A 24,979-nucleotide genomic window follows, 5' to 3' on the forward strand; every position below is an offset into this window, starting at 1 on the left:
TTAGATTTGTTTTTTACATCAAGGGTTCATATTTTAGATTGTAATTAGAGAAAAGAAGAGTGTTCAAATGTTTTCATTTACTGCTTTCTATTGTTTTAGTATTTTGATTTCAGTGGTTAATTATGTCTTTTTAGACACAATAAGCTGGGAATGTCTTTGTTACTATTTACACCAGCCCCCATAAGTCACATCTGCCCATGATGATCGCGGTGCATCTTGGGAATGGGCTTATTGTGCCCCCAACCTGGGGCATGCATGCAAATCAAAATAGTTAAAATCACTAAAACGACTCTCCTCTAATGACTATCTAAAATGTGAACCCTTGTTGTAAAAAAACGAAGTTGTCCTTTAATTGTAAAAATAAACGAATAGGGCTTTAATGGTTAATGTATTAAACATACATGATAACATTAACCATTTAAGCCCCATTTAATACTGTGTCTATTTGGAAATAGCCAGTCTACAAGCTCACAACTTGCTTGTAGATCTGCTGTTTTAAGTGAAAATGTGTAAGTACTTCTTTCACAGCTGCCTGCATGCCACATTGAAAATGTGAAGAAATGGCCAAAACAAAAAAAAATAGTTTAACTTGTTTTACACTTTTTTATTCTTTCAAATCAGAGATGTGTTAAGATACAGGCTTTCCAATTCTTTGGCAACTGACCAAATTGTTTGTAATTCGGTGAGCCCTTTTGTTCATGTGAAGTTGTGTTTTTGACATCAACGCAATAAGAAGTTCATACATTCAAGAAATGTAAAGCCAACAAGAAACATGCGGGAGCTCTCTGAGCCCTCAATCAGACATGCGAACACATGCATGCCCACATTAATATGTGCAGTCATTTTCCGTCTAGGAAATCCAATATGGACTCAAATACGATTCTCAGTTGTGAGCAGGGACACACGACTCATTAAAAATGACACGCGGGTTTCCCTGAACTGAAGAAAAATGGCGCAAATGTATACAAATTACAATTTCTATTATACTCGCATCTAAGTCACACAATTGTTTTGCACATCATGTGGCAGCATGGAAGTAGTAAACCTTCTCTACTGCTTGTCCAGTAGCATTTGCAGCATTTCAGGTAGGATTAAGACCGTAAAACATACATCAGCGGATGCTAATTGGCTATTAACCATACCATCCACTGCCTTAATTGGAGGCAACTGCGTAGATCCATAACAATTTCCATTGTTACATCCGTTTGATAAAAAGGAGCAATTTCAGTGCCTCGCAGACAAGCACAGGATGGATTATGATAAATCTGTCTAAATTCTTATGTCTGTGGGTGCTTCCTTGTTGTCAGGTGTGTAGATCTGCTATTTTCAAACAAAAACTCGAAAGAAATATGAAAAAACCTTGAATATTTAATATAACGTTTTTGACACCAATTGTATGGGGGGTCCCTCGACGAGGGTGAGCGTCCAACACCAAATATATAATACATTTGGGGGTCCTTAACATGAAAAAGGGTTTGAGAACCACCAACTTCCTCAACGTCTGGGGACCACCAGCGTTGTAAAAATATATCCTTATGGGTCTGTAACTCTGACAAGTGTACAAATGCATTTGCATTTGCACACTGTCACGAGTTATAGGTGGTTCCATATCCAGTGGTAGGTCTATAGGTCCTAAACTGGGGGTCCTTGGGAGTTGAAAATGTTTAAAGTTTTTTCCAACCACCAGTGTGAATAGCGGCGCGTCCGCACTGCTGTGCGGCTACTACTGTGTGGTGATGAGTTTGACGATCATGTGGATGATGCGGGAGCCTCGGGGACAGGTGCACAGGTCCATGCTGGGGCTTCGGATCTTGTCCTCCAGCAGCTCGTCAAGCTCCCAGCGCAGCTCCTTCACCAGCTCTGCCACCTAGTGGAAACACACGTGAGATGATAACGATGGCTACCGTCTAGTTCAGGAGGTTGTTTGTTTGTTTGTTTTTTCAGCTCAAGACACAGAAGAGAACTTTTGTGTCACTCCGCGACACCCCCACCAAAATATTTTAATTAAATGATTAATTATGAATGAATCAATTAAGCCCCATTTCACAAATAGTGAAAATAGCCGAACTAAAAAGCTCAACCAGTCACATCGCCATGTGTTGTGAGCTTGCAGATTATGCTTCAGGTTCGATGGCCCCATTGTTTGGTTGACCAGGAGAGCTCCCGTTCCTTATCTTTATTTGACTTTATTAACCTTTATTTACCCAGGGAAGTAGCTGAGCAGTGAGCACGGCTGCTCGTTTTCAGCATGTTCAGCAAATGTTCTCGCCTACCTGGTGCGAGGCGGCGGCGAATCGGATCCAGCCGTCGTCCAGGGAGATGACAAAGTCGCCGTTATGCAGAGTGACGTTGACCTGGCCTCCTCCGAACAGCACCAGGGGATAGACTGACACCATGCTGCAGTCTCTGATGAACACGCGGCTGGTCTTCACCTTCTCATGGTACACCAGGTAGGGACTGTCGTAGTGACGCACCTGGACCACAACGGCACACAAATAAAGTAACTGTCCACCAATCAGTTAATTTGTTTTTCTTTTTTTTTCTCTTCTTTTTTTGTGTGTGTGTGTTGTTTATTGTAGGAAGTTACTTCACTCTCACAACTACTGTATAGGTCTTGCCTAAGTAATGGTTCCTTCTCACGACATGCTAAAAAGATGTTGACTCATGTGAAGTCAGAATTGGGAAGTAGATCAGATTGTGCACACGCCCTCAGTGAGCTGCTCTGCACAAGACCATACAGTGAGTACACTGTATGCTGACTCTTCCTCGGGATGATGGTGAGACTGTTTTTTTGTTGTTTTATATTAAGACATTCACATTCACACACATTCACACACATACCACCTGCACATGCCTATTTAAAGTAATGTTGATAATAATAGATAATTCCTATACATTGTTTACATTGTTTATCAGTTAGTTAGTTAGACTCCATCGCGGCGCATCCGGCTTCAACAAGTGTCTATACGAACACAACTGGTCCCTGTTTGGCAAGCAGGGTGGGAAGGGTGATATTTGTCACTGCACATACTTCTCTCTGTGCCTATTGGCTATATGCACAGCAGCCATTTTGGAGAGAAGTTGGGTCACTTCCCACTTCCTTCACAGGTGTTACAGTACCAATAATACTAATGAAGGCCCTGTTCCATTCTGGTCAAACAGATTCAGGGTGCTGATATTGCGCATGTTGGCCTCACTGGAAACACTCTGCTACATCAGTGGGTCTCAAAGTGGTTCCTTGGGGGTTCCAAATGGCCTCTTAAAAAGGTGTGTAACTCTGAGAGTGTACAAATTTGTACACTCTCAGAGTTATGGGGGTCCTTGAAATAAAAGGTGTGAGAACCACTGTACTACATAAAATGGAACATAACCTTCATTAGTATCATTGGTAACACCTTTGAAGGAAGTGGGAAGAGACCCAACTTCTCTCCAATATGGCTGCTGTGCATATAGCCTATTGCCTAAACTGTAATCCTGGGCTCTGCTCTCCCTCTGCCAACCTGGGGAGGGCCCCAAACTGAGCTCATGCTTCCTTCAGTGCATGAGGAGTGAGCAGGGCACATCTTATCACCTGAAGGGGGGAGCTTCCCCGGTTGGACGTAGCGCGTGGAAGGAACACGTTATTCCAACCAGTTCCATTCCCCTCCATCAGGCGCCCAGGGCTGGCCAGGGGGAGGCATTATAGAGACCAGGATTACTGCATGTTTTTGTGAGGGTATCTACCCTAGGAGACATGGGGAGAACATGCAAACTCCACACAGAAAGGCCCTTTAGCCAACTCCACCTAGGGTGTGGGCAATGATGACGCTGGGGAGAGAACACGCCCCCAGTAACCCCAGCATCCCCGGCGAGAATCGACGTCACTGGCACTGCACATACTTCTACGCTGTATGAGTACAGGCTCCACGCCAGCCTGTAGGTCCTACGGCCCTACGTCCTCCCATGGGGGCTCCTCACTGGCAGGTGAGCAAGTAGGATACAACAGTAGCGACAAGCAGTGGAAGGAATAATTAGTTCTAGCCCCTAGTTTGGAATGAAACATGAAACAAGGTTCCAGATCCAGATGTCTCTCTCTCACCGTGTAGTTGATAGAGGAGGGGTGTATGTTGACACAGCCGTCGTTCTTAGTCATGAAGCGGAGCTCGGCTGCGTTGGGCTGCATTTTCATGGCTCCTTTACTGGTCTGTTTGTACTTCCCTTGCGGAGAGCGCACCTGTCCAAGGGAACCGCACACACATCATATCATGAAGAGATCGGTCTTGGAGAGACCTAGAACACTGATTACATGTTCTAACCTATTTATGTATTTATTTATCAAATTAATTAATTAATGTATTCATTTATTTACTTCAGATACAAGCTTTCAGGTACAAACTCACAACCCTAGATTCTATCTATTAAAAAAAACGTATTATGTGCTTGCATCAGATATTTTAAGTTATTTGCTTATTTGCTACGTTAACTGAATGAGTGAGAGCTCACCTGGACAACGTTGGGGTAGAGAGCAGCACAGAGCATGGCAGACATCAGACGGATGTTGTCCGAGTTCAGGTTGGCCTGGTGGCAAGGAAGAAAGATGCTTATCTATGCGGCACATATCTTTGGTATTCATGTTCATTTTAAAGGTGCTGTAATGATATTCTTTGTTAACATAAGTGTTAAACCAGGGTTCTTCAACGTTTCCAGGCCAAGGACCCCTTGGCTGAGAGAGAGATGAAGCAGGGACCCCCACAACCTGTTCATAGATTCCATATAGTTTAAATGTTTGACAGCACAATCATTAGTGTATTTTGGATTCATGTTAATGTGTGTTTTCAGATATTTAACCACTTGAACCGCATCAATACGTAATAAACTTGACCTTTCACTGTACTTAGCCTGCTCTTTTTCCCCTCCAAAGCTCTTTGCCGAAAATAGCCGATCTACAAGCTCACAACGCCTCCCAGTGTAGCGTTGTAAGCTTGTAGATCTGTTATTTTTGGCAAAATTTCTAATAATATGGACGCTAAGGTTTCAAGTGGTTAATATAAAAAAGGGGAAATAAAAGTTTCTATCACACAAAGATTTGGAGGACCCCCATAGTAACTCTGAGGGGCCCCAGACACCCTGTTGAAGACCCCTGTGTTAAACCATTCTATATTCCAATACCAATCATTGCTATCGAGTGTTGGTTCAGTAACAGCGGTCTTCCACCAGCTCTAATAGCCCTTTAATAAACACGATAAACCTTTTTTTATACCAATATCAGTTTGATTCAATCAGGAGAGAGAACTCATACGGTATACAGGACAGACAAGTGAAATTGGAGGTGATGATGACAAAGAAACTAGAAAGGTGCAATTCTGGGAAATATCAAGTGTGGTTGCACTGACGCGAGTCACAAGGAATCCTCTGGGAACCGAATTCCGTCTTACCATTTATATTAACACCTTCTAAGCCTGGCCGTACTCCCTCGGACTTCCTACTGGGTCTCATCAGCCACACGTCTATTCCCGGACTTTTGATATAAATTATAATAATAAAAAAAAAAAACATCGGAAATTCTTCTCTGTGTCTTTTTGGAGCGATCTGAAACGGTTAATATGCTCTGACAGTCATTTTCTGGTGCTGGGTGTGATACTCCTAATATCCAGCAGGCCACGCCGTTGACTCACATTCTGGATGGATGGCTGGCCAGGAGGAGCCTCATCCTCTCCCCAGTGTTGAAAATCAACAAGAAGCTCAAACAAGATGGCTGGTCTTTGTCTCTGTTCGTGGATCGCGGTTTCAATCACGTTCGGGCGCCGCTTCTCTATCGCTCCTTTCCCTGCTTCGCCGCACGTAAACGAATGGAATTGATCTCCCCTCCGCCTCGCCAAAGTAAGATCGCCGACCTCTGCAGGATGAATGTGTACGCTGTGTCGAGCACTCCATTACGTGTTGTTATCATGTGGGCTTTGTTTTTTTAAAACATGTTTGTAAATAAATGGCTTATTTCTTCGGCGCTACCTCTGTTCAGAGGGTTCTGCCGCGGCTTGCAACGTGTTAATGTGATGTCATGTGAAGAATGAAAACAGTGGCAACAGTGTGTGAAGCATGACCAAAAGCTTCACTTTTACAGTCTCAATATGCAGTCAACAATAGTGTGTTGCCGTTTGGATTTAAACGGTTCCCATTCTTTAACGGTTTTACGGTTCCCTCTAATTGATTCCGGAAAAGACCGGTTCCTATAACGGTTCCAAATATACACCTTTTTTGTATTTTTTGATGACTTATTATAATATAGAAGTACATAAACACAAATGCAAGAAGACAAATGCAGCTTTATTGTAATGATTGCACATTACATTTATGACTGAGGTAGGCAGATCTTTAATTAGACAACACACTGCACTGTTAGGGTTGCACATTTTAGGCTGTTTGATATTTAGGCTGAGAAGTTGAGAACCTGAGATCATGACTCAGTCATGATCTTTTGCAAGAAAATTAGCATATCTGCTTTTTCTGTGAGAATCCTGCACTGCTCCTCGCTAATAGTGTCTCCAGCATCTCTCTGATGATAGATAGATAGATGATATATTGTTTCTTCTCATTATTATAATAATAAAGTGATTCCTTCATTATTAAAGCAAAATAATTATACAACTTGAATAATTATTATTTCAACTTAACCATAATAACACTATAATGGAATGCAGGGTTAAGGGTGGACATTCAACAGTGTAATTATTTAATGGCACGATGAATAGCCGATCTACAAGCTCACAATGCATCTCACCCGACACGTTGTGAGCTTGTAGATCGTCTAGTCTTTCGCTGTCATCCTCCCAGCTGCTACCAGCGTGAAAGGAGTGACTTGCTGACTGTTGCTAGTTCTAGTTATTCATAAAACCTCTGTGTGTGTGTGTGTGTGTGTGTGTGTGTGTGCGTGCGTGCATGCGTGCGTGCGTGCGTGCGTGCGTGCGTGCGCACCTCAGGTCCAGTAGCCTCCAGAACACCGTCGGTACCATTAGAACACATCCTCTCTATGACTCTGGCCCGCAGTCCTTCCTTAACAAAGCCAATGTCCGACAGCAGCTCCGTAAACTGCCTCTTCAAGCTGGCCATCTCCTGCATAGACATAACAATGACATACGCTCATCATCATCAACAACTACAGTACCTGACAAGCCCTGGGGAGTCTCACTTCTCGCCTGTCTTATGGGAGAAAGTGATGACTACCTCTACTACATTGAGCCACCCTAGGCTTGCAAAGTGTGTGGGAGAAACATGGGTCATGGGCCCAGGTTAAGTAGTAGTCTAATTAGTTTATTTTGGGAGGTTTGGAGTTTAGTCTTTAATGGCTTGTTGGTGTTGGAGTACCAGGAGGTACAGGCGTAGTCATAGAGGGACTGAATGTGGGTGACTGTAAACACAATTTTGAACATTCAATAAAAGACACTCGACTTAACCCCTTTAGACCTGAAAATGCATTCCAAGGTTTTCTGAAAACCTCCAAATTCGTATTGAACATTGTTGAAATAAATCATGTTGCTATATCGTCACTGTCTGGCCAAAACCTCTTAACTCAAATTTTGAGGTTTTAGATTTTTTTGGCATAAATCAGGGCTATTGAACACCCTTTACATCTGAGTGTTGGTTAAAATAATATTGAATCAATGGAAAGTAGTAAAAAGTGCTTGGGACAAAACCTCCTAACTCCAAACGTTCTGCCAAACCAGCCAACTCCACCCAATTGCCCCTCTCTTTTTTCATAAATATGTGCTATTGAACACCCTTTACGCCTGTGTGTTGGTTAAAATAATATTGAACCAATGAAAAGTAGTAAAAAGTCCTTCGGTCAAAACCTCTTAACTCCACTTGATCTAAAATGAACATTTTGGAGTTAGGAGGTTTCGGCCCGACAGCAGAGATATGTAAAGCAACAACTAATGAGACACAGCGATGTCTTCCAGATTGAAATGTATAACAGTGTATAGGTTCCAAAAGGTCTCTCTCTTCCCCCTCTTTCTTTCTTTCACTCCGACACGGTCGAGGCAGAAGGCCACCCTAGAGCATGGGTCTGCCTGACGTTTCCTCCAGTTAAGGAGGAGTTTTTTCGTTGACACCGTCGCAAAATTGCTCGCTCATGGTGGGACAATGTTGTGGGTCTCTGCTCTACATGCTCTACATGTGAAGTGTCTTGAGACAACGTGTTGTGATTTGACACTTAAAATACATTTGAATTAAATTGAAAGTCACACCTGTAAGCCTCTGCCAGACAGGAAGTTCTCCCTGCAGTACCGGAAGCCGGCTTGGTTGCCGTTCTTTGCCGCGTTGCACCATCCCTGAAACAGAGAATTAGTCTTTCTACATGAGCCAAGTACTGTATATAACGTTGTAGCAAGCACTCAAGACTGTTTTTTTAAATGAGTGCTCCACACAGAAACTCTGTTAGAACCTTATAAGCCTGCAGAAGAGCCAAGTGGTCGCTGTTGGCCAGAGCATAGCTCAACTTCTTCTCATTGGCCTCCTCTCTCTTGTCCCATGGCGACACCTAGTGGAGAGAGAAGAGAAGGGAATAGAAGAAAGAACATAAGAATGTTATACTCTGGGAATAATATGTGGCTAACAAACTGAACTGGGGTGAATCTTAATGTGAGAAGTAACATTATCCACCAGGCAAATACTGTATATTTATTTCAAAACTTTAGTTACTAGTTACTTTGTAGATTGATTATTATTACAAAACATACAGTAACCACTTCAGCCCTATATACATTTCGGCCATTTGAAAATAGCCGATCTACAAGCTCACAATGCATTGAGATGTGATGCATGGTATGTTAAGTACATTTTAATGCCAAATACTTTTGTAATTTTACTCAGGTGCATTTTGAAATCCAGTGTAGTGTTTCTACATTGCCTTATTGATACTTTTACTCGAGTAAAAATGTGAGCACTTTTTCCACCGGTGAATAAAAGTACACAAACAAAACAAAACAAAAAACGATTTCTCACGAAGGGGGATTTGAAGGCCAGGCTGGCGGCGATGGTGAGCGCCGGGTCCAGGCAGCGGAAAATGGCTCCGAAGAGCATGAGCTTCCCGATGCGCACGTCCACCGGCAGGCAGGCCAGGTGGTAGCCCAGCGGAGTCAGCTTCTCATCGGGGGTCAGAGCCCCGAGGTCCTGCAGGCGCTGCTTGGCCGCCTCCACGCTGCCCATGGCCGGGGGCTCAATGAGCCGGGAGAAGACCGATTCCAGGGAGCACTCGGCGAACAGGTCCAGGATCTTTATTCTACAGACAAGTGGTGAGAGATGAGGTCAGAAAAGATCACAGCAATGTCCAGGGTATCCCACACATTTTAAACAATGAATTTTCAAAACTATTCCATAACTTTTACCCAACTTTTACCCAATTTCCAGGCTTATCGCAAACATTTGGTGCAATAATGAGACTCTTAAACCAGTGTGTTATCAACGCACCAAGACAGACTCGAGCGAATGTGTCGCGTGACATCTACAAGCTAAACATTTACAATTTTCCAAAACATTTGTTTAATTCCAAACCTTTTCCAGGCCTGAAAAACAGTTTTTCTAATTTCAAAATATTTCCAGGAATTTCATGACAGTGGGAACCCTGAATGTCATATGTGAGTAGAGCTCTCAACGGGCCTAAAAATGAAGGCCAGGCCCCTCAGGTCGGGTAGGGTTCGGGAAGAATTTATCACAGAATAAAAGTAATAAAATAACGTAAAAATATATTTTATTTTTTCATTGAGCCCGAAATTGTCTGGTAGGGTCGGGTTCGGGCAGAATTGGGGAACTCTAGTTGTGAGATTGTAGATTGGGTATGTTAAGTAAAAATACAACATTTAAGTATTTTGAACCAATATGTTCAATGTATGGTTCTTGGTCTACCTGTGATCCTAGTTTACTGAGGCACTACACTATCTCTCTATACCTTGCCAAGTCTCTCTGGATAAGAGCTTCTGCTAAATGCCTAAATTGAAATTGCAGTAGGCCTAATAAATCAGTTGTTTTATAACGGCATCTGCACCCAGAATCACAGTTACTGTATAACACTGGTATTGCTCGTATAGAGGGTATGTGCATGCAACAAGTGAGTGCCTCGATTTGCCATCATTTAACGTTGTTTAATACAATCAGATAGGACTTTTCTGTTTGGATGTATGGGCTGTCAAGGCCAGAAGGTAGTTTCTTGCCACTCAGTAGGCACTCCAGCATAACTTCCGGGTATGATGATGATGTCACGCGCATACCCTCTGTATCAGTATGGTCGATTTCACCATGCAGTCATCGGCCAAATGAACAGTATTGTGCGTCCCAAAAAATGACAGACGTTACCTGAGACTGAGCTGCTCCAGAGGTACCCTCTGTATCTCAGGGAGTTGCTGCTCTTGCAGCTGGTGCTGGAGGCAGTGGCTGGTGAACAGGTGGAAGCAGACCCCCGAGGCCACGCGTCCCGCGCGACCCTTCCTCTGCATCGCGTTGGCCCGCGACACCCACGAGTCTTCCAGGCTCTCCATGCTTTTAGACGCGTCGTACCTGAGACGACAGACACCACCACAAAAAATAAGGCCTTCGCTGTGAGCGCACAGTTAGGATTGAAACCCAGGGACGTGCAGAGAATGTGAGGCAGGGGATGAAATATAGCAGACCTCCAAGCTCACAACGTGTTGTGCTGCGACGCGTTGTGAGCTTGGAGGTCGGCTATTTTCGGTGCTTGATACTAAACTGAACTAAGCATAATCAATTTCTTTCACCATAGTAAAAACTGCATTCATGGATAAAAAGGGCAGGGGCTCAAGCCTCACACAGTCTATGTGTGCAAGTGCCTGTTGAAACCCTCTACCGTATAGTGTCTAGAAAAGGGTTTTCTATGTTTTTCAGGCCAAGGACCCTTTAGTTGAGAGATAAGTGAAGCAGGGACCCCCCAATATATATAATAAATATATTCCTATTAAACGTTTTCCATAGATTTCATAGATAGATTCATGCTTGTTTGACAGCACTATCGTCACGTTTAAGTTAATGTTTTTTGTTAACGAGTATTTTCAGACGTTTACCCACTTCTTAGACCTTCTGCACACCACATGAGCGAGATTTTGAGTTCATCCGACTGGTTCAGAAACATACAGACTTCAGACTGAACCTTCAAAATAAAATGACCGAAAAAGCCATCTACGCTTGTCGAACAACCTTTTCTGCCGACCGACACCCCCCACCCCCCTAGTAAGTAGTAGTAAGTAAACATTTTCTCATCGGATCTGCATGATTCACACAAATGACCTATTTGGATTCAAAACGTCTACAAGTTTGCATGCCTGCCTTTGAATGATGTCATATTGCACTCTAAAAGTGGAGTATGCATGTCCTAACTCTGAGGACCCCTAGGGGTCCCGGACCCCCTATTGAAGACCCCTGGTCTAGAGAAGGGGAGTGGACCGTCCACTCTCCTTTAAAAAACAAACCACATAATGACCTCTTCTCCTTCATCTTGCCGGTGTCGATGACATACACCACGTCGTCGATGGTGACCGAGGTTTCGGCGATGTTGGTGGAGATGATGATCTTGGTGACTCCCTCTGGCGGCCGGTTGAACACCGCCTGCTGCTCCTCGTTGGACAGTGACGAGTGGAGCGGGTACACCACGCACCTGCCACAGGAACCAGAAAGACCCGCGCACACATCATTAACGATTTGATGTATTTTGCCTTGATCATCAGAACATGAATCTGAATGACTTATGCTCGCCTTTTAAGCTTTGTAAATAAAACTTGCACAAGGCAGATGTGACTCATTACATGACAGAAATGACTGACCAGTTCCAATAATCTAAATAAATAATACAGCACAGCGAATTATATGAGATAATCGCAATTATTTTGCATCTTCAGAATTAACAAGAAATTCACATTTATTCATTGATTTATGTAAAACAAACTTGTTTTACATAAATCACATTCACCATATACACAGAGGTTAAAGCAAAAAAAATCCCAAGACTGACATTTATTTTCAGACAATATCCCAATATGTGATTTTAGAAACATGGCGCGTGCAGCACACACCAATATTTGGGGTGTTTCCCTGAAGTTCTGAACTGTCTTCAACTGATCTCAGAAATGGCCCCTATGGAATCCTCAAGACTGAAATCAGTCCCAGGACTGAGAACTTTAACCCCGGTATACAGTACAGTATACTGATTAAAATCAGAATGTGTTTAGCATTTTGTAGGACAAAAAAATTACCAAGTGTGATGCACTTTAAACATGTGTGTTGTTTAACCACTTAAAGTGATAGTTCACCTATTTTTGATATAAAGCTGTGTGAAATACTTGCCATTAAAACAGTGGTTAAAAATGTATTAATTGATTACCAGAGTCCCGTGGTCAGAGTTCTGGTCAGTTTCTAATGAATATTAAGTAGTTCCAATGGGGTGGGGGCCATTTGGTGTGGCCCAATCATTGAAAATAGATTAATCCACAAAACTAGCGTCATTTGTATTGTTGGCCTATTTCTACCATATAGAGCGAGGTTTCGTTCTGATCAGCTGCCTGCAAAGCACCTTGTTTTGGGGAAATACGTTGCAGCGGCGTAGTGATACTGGACACAAAAAATAGTACCATGTGACAGAGGGGTCAAAGTTGAACGAAAGTTGGTCTATTTGGTAGAAATAGGTCAACAATACAAATGAAGCTAGTTTTGTGGATTCATCTATTTTTAATGATTGGGCCATGAGCCCCTGCCAAATCACCGGAACTACTTCATATTAATCTAAAACTGACCAGAACTCTGACTGGATTAATACATTTGTAACCACTATTTTAATGGCAAGTATTTCACACAGCTTCATGTCAAAAATAGGTGAACTATCACTTTAAGCCCCATTTCAAAAACATTTTTAAAGCTTTAATCTCTAGCCTCTAAACACATAATAAAACTAAAAATGGTCCCGATTTCCTAAATTATGCAAGCATGCGCGTGTCTGTCTAACTCACTCACTCACACAGAGTGGCAACAACACACAAACCTTTTCACACACAAACCTGTTTCCTTTCCTGTTGTTGAACAGTCTGTTGGACTGTAGCTGCTCGTAGAGCATCTTAATCTCTGCCAGACCCGGCATGAATACCAAAACAGCACCTACAGACACACAGAACACACCGGAACAAGGAGGTTAAAGGTAAGTGATATTTTACTGTTAAAACAAAAAGTAGTTTTTTGTTCTATATTTAGAGCTCTATGTTCAATAATTCCAATCTCTTCAGCTCCTTGACAAACAGAAAATACATTTCAGGTTGGTTGCAATCACCAAATCATTTTGCAAGGTAAGAGATATTTTTGGGACAAATGCTAGGGTTCATAATATAGTTCAAATCTAATACAATCTGCATGTTCTGGTGTTCTCCTGAGAGAGTACATATACAGTAGGAATGTGTCCAACCTGGCGGGTAGCTGTGGTCTCCATCTACAATCCACTCCAGCAGGCTCTCCACCAGGTCCATGTTGATCTTGTCCAGGTCCATCATAGACATGGTCTTCAGAACAGACTTTTTGGTGTCTGCAGAAAAAACAAAACAAAAAACAACATTTAGACTAGAGTGTTTCCCACCCTAGGGTCCGGGAGGCACCAAAGATCACAGAGCCTTCTAGAACATTAACAGTGAAAATAGTCTCTATTCGTCCTATAGAACAATGGTCTACACATGTTGAGGGGTCTCAGATTGTGACATATGTCAGAGTGGGGGCTCCAAGGAAAAAAGGTTTGGGAACTATGCATGTACGGGACTCCAATACCCAGTGCAATACCCTCCAGCATTTTGTCTCAGTCTGACGGTCCAAAAATGTTAATTTTCAGGATTCAAATTCAAAGATAGCAGAACAGGAGGTAGACAAGCTCAAACCGCGTTTCGAGCTTGTAGATCTGCTACTTTTGTGTGGCGCTGCAGATTCAGTGAATTTATCGATACATTAACACTAGTTAAGTTCCTAGTTCACCTTTGTATCTCATAGTGAGCTCCTGCAGGCCGAGCTGCTGGTCAGGGATGCTGTCTTTGACGAAGTCGCTCCTACAGAGGGACATGAAGTTCCACATGTCTTCTCCCAGGTCGTCCACCACACCTTTGGGCTGTGCCGCTCTGCCACCCCGTCCTCCACTGTTGGAACCGCTCTGTTGTTGTTTTCCTGAGCGCATGTAAGGGCTGCCGTCCTCAATCACATAGCTGGAAGAACAGAGAGAGACGTGCTGCTTGATTATGGTGTCATGCACTTGCCGTGCTAGAGCTTATAATTAAGATCTGTGTAATTTTAGATTTTAGGCTATACAATAATTCATTTATACTTTGGCTATTGAGAAATAGCAGCTATAACATCTTTAAAATGTGTGCAAATCTTTGAATATATATATTTAACAATTTTAACTAAAATATTTGCTTCTGGGGTGTCCCTGGAAACACACTATTTTGAGATGGGTGTCTGTAGCCAAATACATAAAACTTTGGGGGTCCTTGACGTGAAAATGTTTTGAGAACCACCAATATAGTCAGGTTCTAGAAGACATTTGTAGAATCGGCCTCTGGCCTTAAAGGAATACTGACATACTAACCGTGTTTTTTCTATGGCATCTTCAAGGAAAAACTGGTCAACTGGGAAAGTACGACCTGGGAGAGAATTAAGAAGAGAGAGTAATAAACGCAGTGTAGTGTTACCGTAATATCATCGCTGATGGGCAGAAACCTTGTACCTGCAAATTACAGTGTCAGAAAAGATGTGTGCGCATACAAGCGTGCGTTCACCTGGTATGTGGATGGTGGTACAGTTATAGAAGTAGTCAGAGAACAGGTCAGCGTTCAGAGTAGCGCTCATCAGAATGATCTTCAGGTCTGGTCTCTGCACCATCAGGTCTTTAAGAACCATCAGCAGGAAGTCACTGAGGTGGAAGAGAAGAAGAAAAACATACTGTGTTCACTGTATCCTCGTGTCGGGTGGAAACCTTGTATGTCCAAAACTGTTACCGTTTTTAGGTAATTCTCTCAAGAACAGATTCTGAGCTGCGCTACTGCATCTGTCAGCAGCTCCCATTACAACGCGTAGAGTTAGGAAGGTCAAGAATGTAAACAAAGACACTTTGACCGGGAGAGGAAAGCTGAGGGTGGAACCAAACAGGCCAACTTCCTGTTACTTGCACTCTATTGCAGTGGCTCTCAACCTTTTCAGGCTGCAAGCCCCTAAATAATCACATTTGAACTGGGGACCCGCACCCTGACTAGTATTAAGAGTTGAGGCATTACATTTTGTATGACATGGTTCTATTGTGAAAATAGCCGATCTACATGCTCACAACGTCTTACGTTGCGAGGTGTTGTAAGCATGTAGATCGGCATGTAGATCGGCTATTTTCACAATTTTTGACTCTAATATTTGACAAATTGGCCAATGTGCAGATACCCTCTATACACTTACACTTGTTTTTTTACAACAAGGGTTCATATTTTAGATAGTCATTAGAGAAAAGAAGATGAGTATTTTAATTTACATCTTTCTATCGTTTTAGTGATTTTAACTATTTTGATTTGCATACATGCCCCCAGGTTGGGGGCATGCATGCAAGTGTCTTTTTAGACACAATGAGCCCATTCTCAAGATGCACCGCAATCTTTCATGGGCAGATGTGACTTATGTGGGCTGGTGTAAATAGTAACAAAGAAATTGCCGGCTTATTGTGTCTAAAAATACATATTTAGCCTCTTGTACGCATGCCCCCACCGACTGAAATCAAAATACTAAAATCGCTATAACAATAGAAAGCAGTAAATGAAAACATTTTAACACTCATCTTTTCTTTTCTCTGATTACAATCTAAAATATGAATATGAACCCTTGTTGTAAAAAAAACTAAGTTGTCCTTTAAACTTTATGTTGGTTTGTTTACTGTTGAGTGAGAAAATGATGTTGCACATTAAGTTAATCATCTGGGGACCCCCCAAAATAGTTTGGGGACCTCCGATCCACAGGTTGAGAACCACTGCTCTATTGGACGTGCATTCGTACAATGAGTCCAATGTAGTTGGTAACAAAGCTCTTGTTAATAATTCTCATTTATTCAATGTTTATAAAACCCACAGACACACTTAACCATTGTCACATGAAACAATATGTCCTCACCTCTCCTCGGTGCGTTCGTGCACCTCGTCCACGATGACATGTGTGACCCCTGTAAGGTCGGCCTCTCCCTCCAGCCTCCTCAGCAGCACTCCTGTGGTGCAGTACAGCAGCCTGGTGGCTGAGGACTGGAGCGGACACAGAAGGGACACTACTTAATCCAACCAGTCAATTTCATCCATTATATCATCTCCAAGTTTCAAATGTGCACATTTTTTCGCAAAGTAAAGCCCTGCTTCATCATACAAGGCCGTCGCACAAAAGTAGTTAAAACAGCAGATCTACAAGCAAAGTGTGCACCATAAATCAGGTAAATAGAATAAACAGTTTTCAGACCATCATTTATTAACAGGTGTAAGGTAAACCCAACCGGAGAAAAAAACGTTGTCTTTCTCTACCAGGCCCGAGGAACCAGAGAATTTAATAAGCTTTAATCACTATAAAACCATTAAAAGTATAATCGCCGTTTAATACAGATCAGGCGCTAATCGCCCCCGTAAAAAGTGCTTCCGGTCCCAGCATTTTTTTGTTTGAAAGCTGTGAACGGTGTGCACACGACTGATGCACACCATCGTGCACGATTTTGCACGATGGACACGCTCGCGCCCACATTAAAAGGTAAGAGAAGTCTGGCAAAACACAGTCGATTTTGATTTATGGCAGAGACCGTGTTAATCTGCTAACGGATATCGGACCAAAGAGTCATTATCGTTCACCCAAAATGTGTACTCCACGGTGCTGTTGAGCCCCTTTTCCACTGACATTGCCCAACACCACAACACACAGGTTTTCCACTACAAGGGCCTGGGTAGAGTGGTGTGAAAGTGGTACTAAACGTGGTTCCATAAAATATCCAATCTAAAGTACATTAGGTCTGAGCTAGGTCAAACAGGGCCAAACACTTCATAATGACTGATCACTCACTGACCTTTCATTTAGACCACCAGGATATAGATTCTATTGTGTGTAACCAATATTATAATCTATTATAGTGCATTATAGTTATCATAGTAATACATTAATACTTTATATTGTATTATAATCACAGTTAAAAGGGTCAATTTGTTTCTCACCAATAGGGGTACTTTTGTGTAATGGAAAATGTAGATTTTTTTATGTGGTGCGGTGTGGTGTGGTGTGGTGTGGTGTGGTGCGGTGTTGTGTGGTGCTAAAGCTGCAGTCGAAAAGGGGCTTTGGATGTGCACGTACTCTGACGGTCTCCAGACGTATCTGGTATCCCACGGAGCTGCCCAGGCGCTCTGCTCGCTCCTGTGCCACCCTCTGGGCCACGGTGATGGCAGAGATGCGGCGGGGCTGCGTGCAGATGATGTTGGCCACATGCTCGGCGGGACCGCCCAGCGTCTCGTCCAGGATGAACTGAGGAACCTGAGTGGTTTTACCACACCTTTAATACACAAAGTGAAACAAAGTTGATGAGGAAATGTGTTGACATGTGTCTGTTTTGTTGTTGTTTTTTTAACATTTATTATGTCTGTAAACCTGGCCAACCTGCAGGAGTTGCCTAGTGTAGCAACACGACCGGCTACAAAAATCTTTCAATAGTAACTAACTCACATTCATCACAGAATGCATATTTGTTAAAAACAGAATCAGATCCACTACACTGTGGTTGTAATTCCACCAATCAGGACGAAGCAGAATACAGATGTGTAGAGCACATGGTTTGCAAGATAGATAAAAAAAATAAAAAAAAACATTTTGTTTGCCGAATCATCAGAGTACTGTAGTTGCGGACTCACCCGGTCATGCCGCTCACCACCAGCACCTGACACTCGTCCAGGAGGTCCAGGATGTTGTCCCTCTCCTGCCAGGCCGGTAGCTTCTCTCTCTGACGCAGCATGGACGTGTAGCTCCTGGAAGACTGAATGTCACAACACAACAATCACACACAAGACCTAACAATTACATTAAGACCTGAAAAATAACCTAAACATGTCTTCTACATCCTAATGGTTTTCGAAACCTTTTAATGTTAACAACCCCTAGAATTATATGCTTTTGGCCGCGGAACCCCATCTCAAATATGTTGTTCCAGGGACCCAGAGAAACAAAGTTACAAATGTTCGCTTTAAAAATATATACGGTATATTCAAATATTTGCAAAAATGTTCATGATTTCTTTTTTTTTTAATAGCAGATGATATACAAGCTCATAGCGCGGCACTCGTGCCACGCTATGAGTGTGCTGCGCTACAAGCTCATGAGCTTGTATATCTGCAATTTTTTAATAGCTAAAGTATAAAACAAAGCTTGAAGTGGTTAAAATCTAACGTGACAAAGATGCGTTCTAAATGGGTTAAAAGGTGTTGCAGGTGATTCGTTTAGTTTTTGTGTAAATATTCTGATAAAATATTTGTTTGGTATTAGGAGTCTCTACAATCTCAGGCAGGATCAGGAGAACTCATTCGTGATACAGGATAGACATAAAGACATGGAAGTGGTGACAAATTATGACACAAAGAAGTGAGCAGACAAAACTGAAACTGAAACACAATAAAATGTATGCTGATAAATAGGTATTCTCTGGATTATGGCTGGATTTGCTGAAATTGTCCACAACCTTTATATTGTAAAATCAATGTTAATTTAACTCGGAGTGTAGAAAAGGAACCATTGGGTCCATTTGGTTCCTGACTATCATTTATCTGGGGACCCCCTGGAACTCCCTCAAGGACCCCTGGGGGTCCCCGGACCCCACTTTGAGAACCAATGGTACCGTTTATACCGTGTATCGTAATTAACAGCCAAGATAGCCATCTTTTACCTGTTTCCTCCTGAACTCTCGGCATAGCTTGCCGTTCTCCTGCAGCAGGTTTTCCGTTTTCACCTCGTGCCTCTTCACCATGGTCTTCCTCAGGTTGACGTAGCTCTCCGTCTCCACGGCGACGGCCTCTTGGTCGTCATCGTTGTCCTCGTCCCTCTCGTCCAGCTCCTCAGGGTCACCAGTCTCTTTCGCTGGTAAGGGACAGGTTAACAGAGGCACGTGAGAACGAAACAAGTTTTTAGATGCATTTATGAAGAACGATTACAAGTTAATTAATCACTTCTCGAGTGATATATCAGTCACACATACTATATACGTACTGTGACAATGCTGTTCATGGTGAGTACTCGGGGAATATCTAAAATAATAAACTTAAGCATTAAGGATGTAACGATACCAAAAACGTACAATATGATAAACACGAGAATAGCACACGTCCACGATAAGATTCATCATAACAATTGAAATAAATAATATGTTCCAAATGTTCACTCATTAAGACATGCACAGAATAATGTTACGGTTAATGTTATTAACAACATTATGCTTGCTTGAGACTAGTCTCTCTCGGTAGAGCTGAAAGAGTTACTGTATATGAACACAGAGGGTGTCTCACCATTGATGCGTGTGTGTCTGCTTGCGCTGCAGTTTGTTGGATTGGCCCTCAGGTTGCTGGTGTGATTCCCACTGCTGCTGCTCCTGCTCTCCTGAGGCGACACGTTGTTCCTCGCACTAGGGATGACAAAAACTGATCAAGATCTGAATTCCATTAGGCCTGGGCCACAGGGTAGTGGTCCAGGCACCTAGGCTGGTAATCTGTTCGAGTCCTGAATGATCCCGTCGACCTTTGCTGCATGTCATACCTAGGCTATCAATAAAGGCAGAAAAAGGAAAAAGATCTAAATTCTATTGAAATATTCTACTGCTCTGCCAAAGATTTTTCCAACTCATTTATTTGTTAATTATACTGTAAATGAACCAATAAAATGTATTAATTATGTATATAAAATCTAATTTGGAGACTGCACATTTTCGTTAAGATCCATTTTTTCATTCTATTTAGCACAAGGTATTAAAAAACTAAAACTAATAGAAGAAAGAAAAGAAACAAGTTGACATTCAAGAAAAGTAAGAAGCCAACAATTGGCTTATTTAGAATCCTTTCCTTCATGGAAAAAACCTTACTTAACTAAGAGGATAAAATGTCAGTTTCTCTACCTCCCACTCCTGCAATTGGCCGTGGCGAGAGGGGGCGGAGCTGCCGTGACGATAGGGGGTGGAGCTGCCGTCACCACGGGAGGAAGGCTGCTGTACTTGTGATGGCTGGTGGACAACAGCTTGCTCACGGCGTCCTCGTCCTCGCAGAGGGTGCTGAGCGTGTAAACCACGGGCTCTGCGCTCTTGGCCGCGGCCAGCGCCTCTCCGAACAGCCTCTCTGTGACGCTCAGTCTCCCCGCGGCTCCCACGCGGTCGTCATTCGTGCTGAAGGCCACAATCGGGGCCTGGAACCAAAGTTATTACAGTTTTCATTCGTTGAATATTTTTAAAGCTTAATTTTAGTTTAGATTTAATAGTTTTAGTGTATCTATAAGTCCTGCAATTTATGCCCATAAATTATGTCAGCCGTATATGCCCATATATGGGCATGCTGATATGTCCATATATGGAGATCTCTGTAGTCTGTATCTATCAGTAATTGTCCCTTTTGTGCCCATATATGGAGATGACGGATTTGCCTGCGCCTAATGCCATGACGACACATTGAGGTTAACACAACACACTCCATATTTGGGAGTAGCTGCATTGGGAAATCCTTATGTTATGGCTGAAGTCATGGTGACATGAGCTTTTTAGGTTTTAGTTAACTATAATAACCTTGCCTGGAACGGGTATCGGTTCCCCTTGGGGAATCGGATCTCCAGCTCGTACTCGGGTGGGTCGTCGCTGCTGAAGCCGGGCCGGCTGGGTCCCGTCAGGTCTGGAGATCCGGTTCCGGACCGGCCTCTGGTGGGGAGCTGGTGGCTGAACTTGCACTTATCGCCAAACCTGCAGCCCTGGCCTTTCATGTAGAAATTGCAGACTTTCTTGGTGCCGCCGGAACTGATGCCACCGACGGGTCCGTTTCGACCGCCGTTCTTGGCGGCGGCCACCAGAAAGGGGAGGTCCAGGGTCACCGTCCACACGGCGTTGGCGATGCGCTCGTTGAAGCGCTCGCCGTAGATGGCGGCGAGGGCCAGGGCCTCCTCCTGCCTCTGGTTCAGACACTCGTCCATGGGCGTGGACTGGAGGCCGTCAGGGGAGACGGCCTTGTGGCCGTAGCGCTCTACGAACACCTGCTGGAGGAGCTGCTCCAACGTAGCGCCGAATTCCCCTCCGTCAGACTCCAGCGCCTGCCTGCTGCGCTCTCGGTCAAAGCCGTACCTGCAAAAATCGAGACGAGGTTGAAGACACGGGTAGATGAGCAGTGGTGGAAAAAGTACTCACATTCTTTACTCTAGTAAAAGTATCAATAACGCAATGTAGAAGTACTCTGTTACAAGTAAAAGTCTGTAATAAAAATAAATAAAAGTATTGGCATCAAAAGGTACTTAAGTACCAAAAGTAAAAGTACAAAATATTTGAAAATAGCAGATCTACAAGCTCACAACGCATCGCATTGTGAGCTTGTAGATCGGCTATGTTCAAATAGCATAAGTATAAAATGGTTAATGAATGTGTTTTAAAATTTATATCTGAAAGTAACTACAGTTTTCAAATAAATGTAGTGGAGTAAAAGTACAATATTTGCCTCTGAGATGTAGTGGAGTAGAAGATGTAGTGGAGAAATAAATGTACTTAGTTAATTTAAACCACTGTATATGAGCAGCATATTCACAGGAGAATGACAAGAGAAGGAAATTCTGCACAAGCCATAGTTTTTAGACTTATAGCGCAGTTTACACGCTATACTAAATATCTGTGAAAATGGAGACGCTAGTATTCAAGGCAGTTCATTCCCTGCACACATTCACCTGCACAGTTTTCCTATGGCGAATAGAGAGATGACAGGCTCAGGGGTGCTTCTCTCCTCCTCCTCCAAGTCAGACTCGTACACGGGGCAGTCTGCTTTGTCCGCAGGCTCGTCATGAGTGCTCCAATACTGGCCATCCTCACGATGGTCCAACTCATCATAATCCTCTTCTTCCAAGTAATCTGATTCTGAATCAGACTCACTGGAAAAGAGGAGTGACACTGAATGACGAACCCAAAACCTTTTGTACACAAGACAGTGTCCCCCACAAATAATCTATTTGAATGAAATACATGATTTTCAAAGACAGTGAAAATAGCCATCACGTGGGTTGTGAGCTTGTAGATTGGCTATTTTTTTCTATTTTGGTGCAACATCATCGCACAAAAGTATAAAATAGAGGGCTTATTGTAAGTTTAATCAGACTAATTAATTTAGTAAATTATAAAAAAGTATATAGCATATATAAGAACTTAACAAACGTATCCAAGAAAACGTGATTCTGGTTCATTCGATTCATCTAAAAAAAAAAGAATATCCGCTAAGAAGATCCTCGACAGTTGCTGCCCTGCCTCAACATGCCCTGTTGGATCAATCTAATGCACTCACTCATGGGGCTTGTCAAACTCGTGCGTCTGCAGCTCCCTCAGCAGTTCCTTGACCAGCTCCTGGTTCTCGTTGGTCATGAAGATCTTCTGCATGGGCATGGAGCTCATCATGTCCGGCCTGAGGCGAGGCCCGGCGTCGCTGTCGGGCCGGGGCCGCGGCCTCTCCACCGCCAAGGACCTGGGGAGCCCCCGGCCACCCCTGCCACCTCCTCTCTTGTCTCTGTCCGAGGCCCCCCGCCCACCTCTTCCTCCTCCACCTCGACCTCCTCGACCTCCGCCCCCACGGCTGCCACCCCCTCCGCGGCTTCCCCCTCCTCCGCGGCCGCCCCCACCTCGCCCTCTGCTCGAGGGAGTGCCTGTGGGCCTGAGGGAGTCAGAAATGGAGAGACAAAGTGTGTGAGAGAGAGAGTGTGCACTGTGAAGCATAGGAAAGTGACTTAAATATCCATTATGTCAGTGATTCTCAATCTTGTCAACTCCAAGGACCCCCAGTTTGATATGTCTTGGGCCACGGATACCAATTTGATGCAGCTTTCGATCTCTGGGACCTCAATCTACCCCTTAAACCTTGCAATTATTTAAATCAGAGAGTGCACAAATGTAACCAAATGGACCTGTTGCGCTGTTGCGCTATTTTACCCAATTAAAAAATGAAAAACAACAGTTTTTTTCGCATAATAAATTTCCCTTTTTGCACATAAAAAACAACGATACAACAACGAAGTATAATATGATACAAAATAAATGTTTTCTATAAGAAATGTGTTTTTTGCAGTACGGTAGGATTGACAGGATTGAATCACATGTCTGTAATGTAACGCATCACAGCTGCAACAGCAGCAGCGCGACTCTCAAGCCCTATAACAGATTAACTCCCAATGTGTAAACACGCTAATGTAATAGTAGATTTTATATTAAATAATTTCACTGCAGTGAGTCTGTGTAAAGACGGCTGATTTAACGTTCCACTCATCAACCGAAAGCTCACAGTCAGACAACTCGGCAGCCGTGACAGGTTTTGAGCTTGCAGATTGGATATAAACCTGTCATCAACACCACGTAACCATAGCAAGTTGGTTTTAAGCTCTTCTTTTCTCTTTAAAATGGGGTCGACGGGTGACAGGGTCTGTTTTGGAAAATCCAATTTTTGCTGTTTGTTTCCTGATGAAGAACAAGCTTGTGTCTCTGTCAGCGTGTGCAAGACAGTTGTATGCATGGATGTTACACCGACATTGGTGTCGGGGGCTGACACAGAAATGTGTGACCGCATCGCATATCGTTAAATGGGAGATGTTACTCAGACATTGGTGTCCGGGGCTTTATCTGTGACTGCCTTTTTTTTTTTATTATTATCGGTGACCATTCTGATGGCTTCATGATTGCTCGTTGTTGTCGGCTTGTTGTTAATGTTAACGTGTGTGTGAGTGAGGAGGAGCCCCCAAAGGAAAAACGGATGATTATTCGACTTTCTTTTTCAAGTCCGTGCCATCGAACGAAGCTTCGAATAATCGATTTTTTGGGGTCAGCCCTAACTTGGTCCCCAATTACCAATCATTTACCTAGAAGCCCCCAAGAACTATCTCAAGGACAGCTGGTGAGTCCCCGGACCCTATGTTGAAAACCAGCGAGTTAAATATCAATTATGTCATTACAACATCGTTACCTGCTAGAGCGACTGGGCCCGAGGTTGAGGCTGAAATCATCATCGTCATCCCAGCCACCCGCTCCCTTCCTGCCCCCTCCTCCTCCTCCTCCTCCTCCTCCTCCTCCTCCTCCTCCTCCTCCTCCTCCTCCTCTTCCTCCACCTCCTCCTCTTGGCTTGTTGAATCTCCCTCCCCCCCTGTTGGGTTTTCCTCCTCTTCTCCTCGCACTCATTTCTCTGCGTCCTCTGCAATGAGAAGTGGATCACGACACAGATAGGTTCAAACAAACTAAACCAGTGCTAAACAGCTCCCATCATACAACAAAATAACTGCAATCCACACATTATATCTTCCAATGTCCAACCCAAGATTCAAACCAGGCTCTTCCCACAATCCCTGCTTGGCCTGGGAGTGGGAAGATATTGTACTTCCAGTGTCCTACCCCGACACCAGGGTCTAAAATCTAGACCCTGACATTTTTTATATTTCAGTGGAAGAGTCACGTCCAACCGCAGATGTACCAGTTAATTTAATTGTACTGACATACTCTCCCATTACAGATGTGTTAAAATAATGCTTGTTCATTCAAATAGGTTGACGACAAAGACGGCTGCTCACCTTTAATCAGCATCCGTTCGCGTCAGACACCGCCCGGCCTGTGGAGACGAAAATGCTGCCTGAATGAAATGACCTACATAGAGGGAGAGAGGAGCATGAACCATGGAAGATACCCCAGAGATGGTGGCTGCCGACACGAGATGTGCAGGGACACACATGCACACACACA

At 43.4% G+C, this 24,979-nt stretch overlaps 1 protein-coding gene across 1 annotated transcript; it reads right to left on the reverse strand.

Moving 5' to 3' along the window:
- Positions 1-708: 708 nt before the first annotated feature.
- dhx57 (DEAH (Asp-Glu-Ala-Asp/His) box polypeptide 57) lies at positions 709-22,709 on the reverse strand. The gene is made up of 24 exons (XM_080754733.1): positions 22,551-22,709; positions 21,943-22,143; positions 20,812-21,352; positions 20,150-20,433; positions 19,548-19,663; positions 18,932-19,122; positions 17,907-18,028; positions 17,356-17,551; positions 16,150-16,274; positions 14,781-14,914; positions 14,591-14,645; positions 13,984-14,207; positions 13,430-13,546; positions 13,032-13,128; positions 11,465-11,638; positions 10,327-10,527; positions 8,980-9,256; positions 8,420-8,515; positions 8,223-8,306; positions 6,952-7,089; positions 4,483-4,557; positions 4,079-4,213; positions 2,274-2,474; positions 709-1,867 (listed from the first exon to the last, which is right to left on the reverse strand). The coding sequence occupies exons 1-24, from the start codon at positions 22,658-22,660 to the stop codon at positions 1,724-1,726; spliced, it is 4,038 nt and encodes a 1,345-aa protein (XP_080610859.1). The 5' UTR covers positions 22,661-22,709; the 3' UTR covers positions 709-1,723.
- Positions 22,710-24,979: the final 2,270 nt, after the last annotated feature.

The sequence above is a fragment of the Nannobrachium achirus genome (assembly GCF_963921795.1).
Source record: "Nannobrachium achirus genome assembly, chromosome: 23".
Taxonomy (NCBI): domain Eukaryota; kingdom Metazoa; phylum Chordata; class Actinopteri; order Myctophiformes; family Myctophidae; genus Nannobrachium; species Nannobrachium achirus.

Coding starts and splice junctions, on each gene's coding strand:
- dhx57 (XM_080754733.1), bottom strand. CDS start 22,660: ATGATGAGCTCCATGCCCATGCAGAAGATCTTCATGACCAACGAGAAC. Junction 17,552..17,906: donor GTGGTGAGCGGCATGACCGG/GTGAGTCCGCAA, acceptor TGTGTATTAAAG/GTGTGGTAAAACCACTCAGG. Junction 16,275..17,355: donor TACGTCTGGAGACCGTCAGA/GTACGTGCACAT, acceptor TGTCCGCTCCAG/TCCTCAGCCACCAGGCTGCT.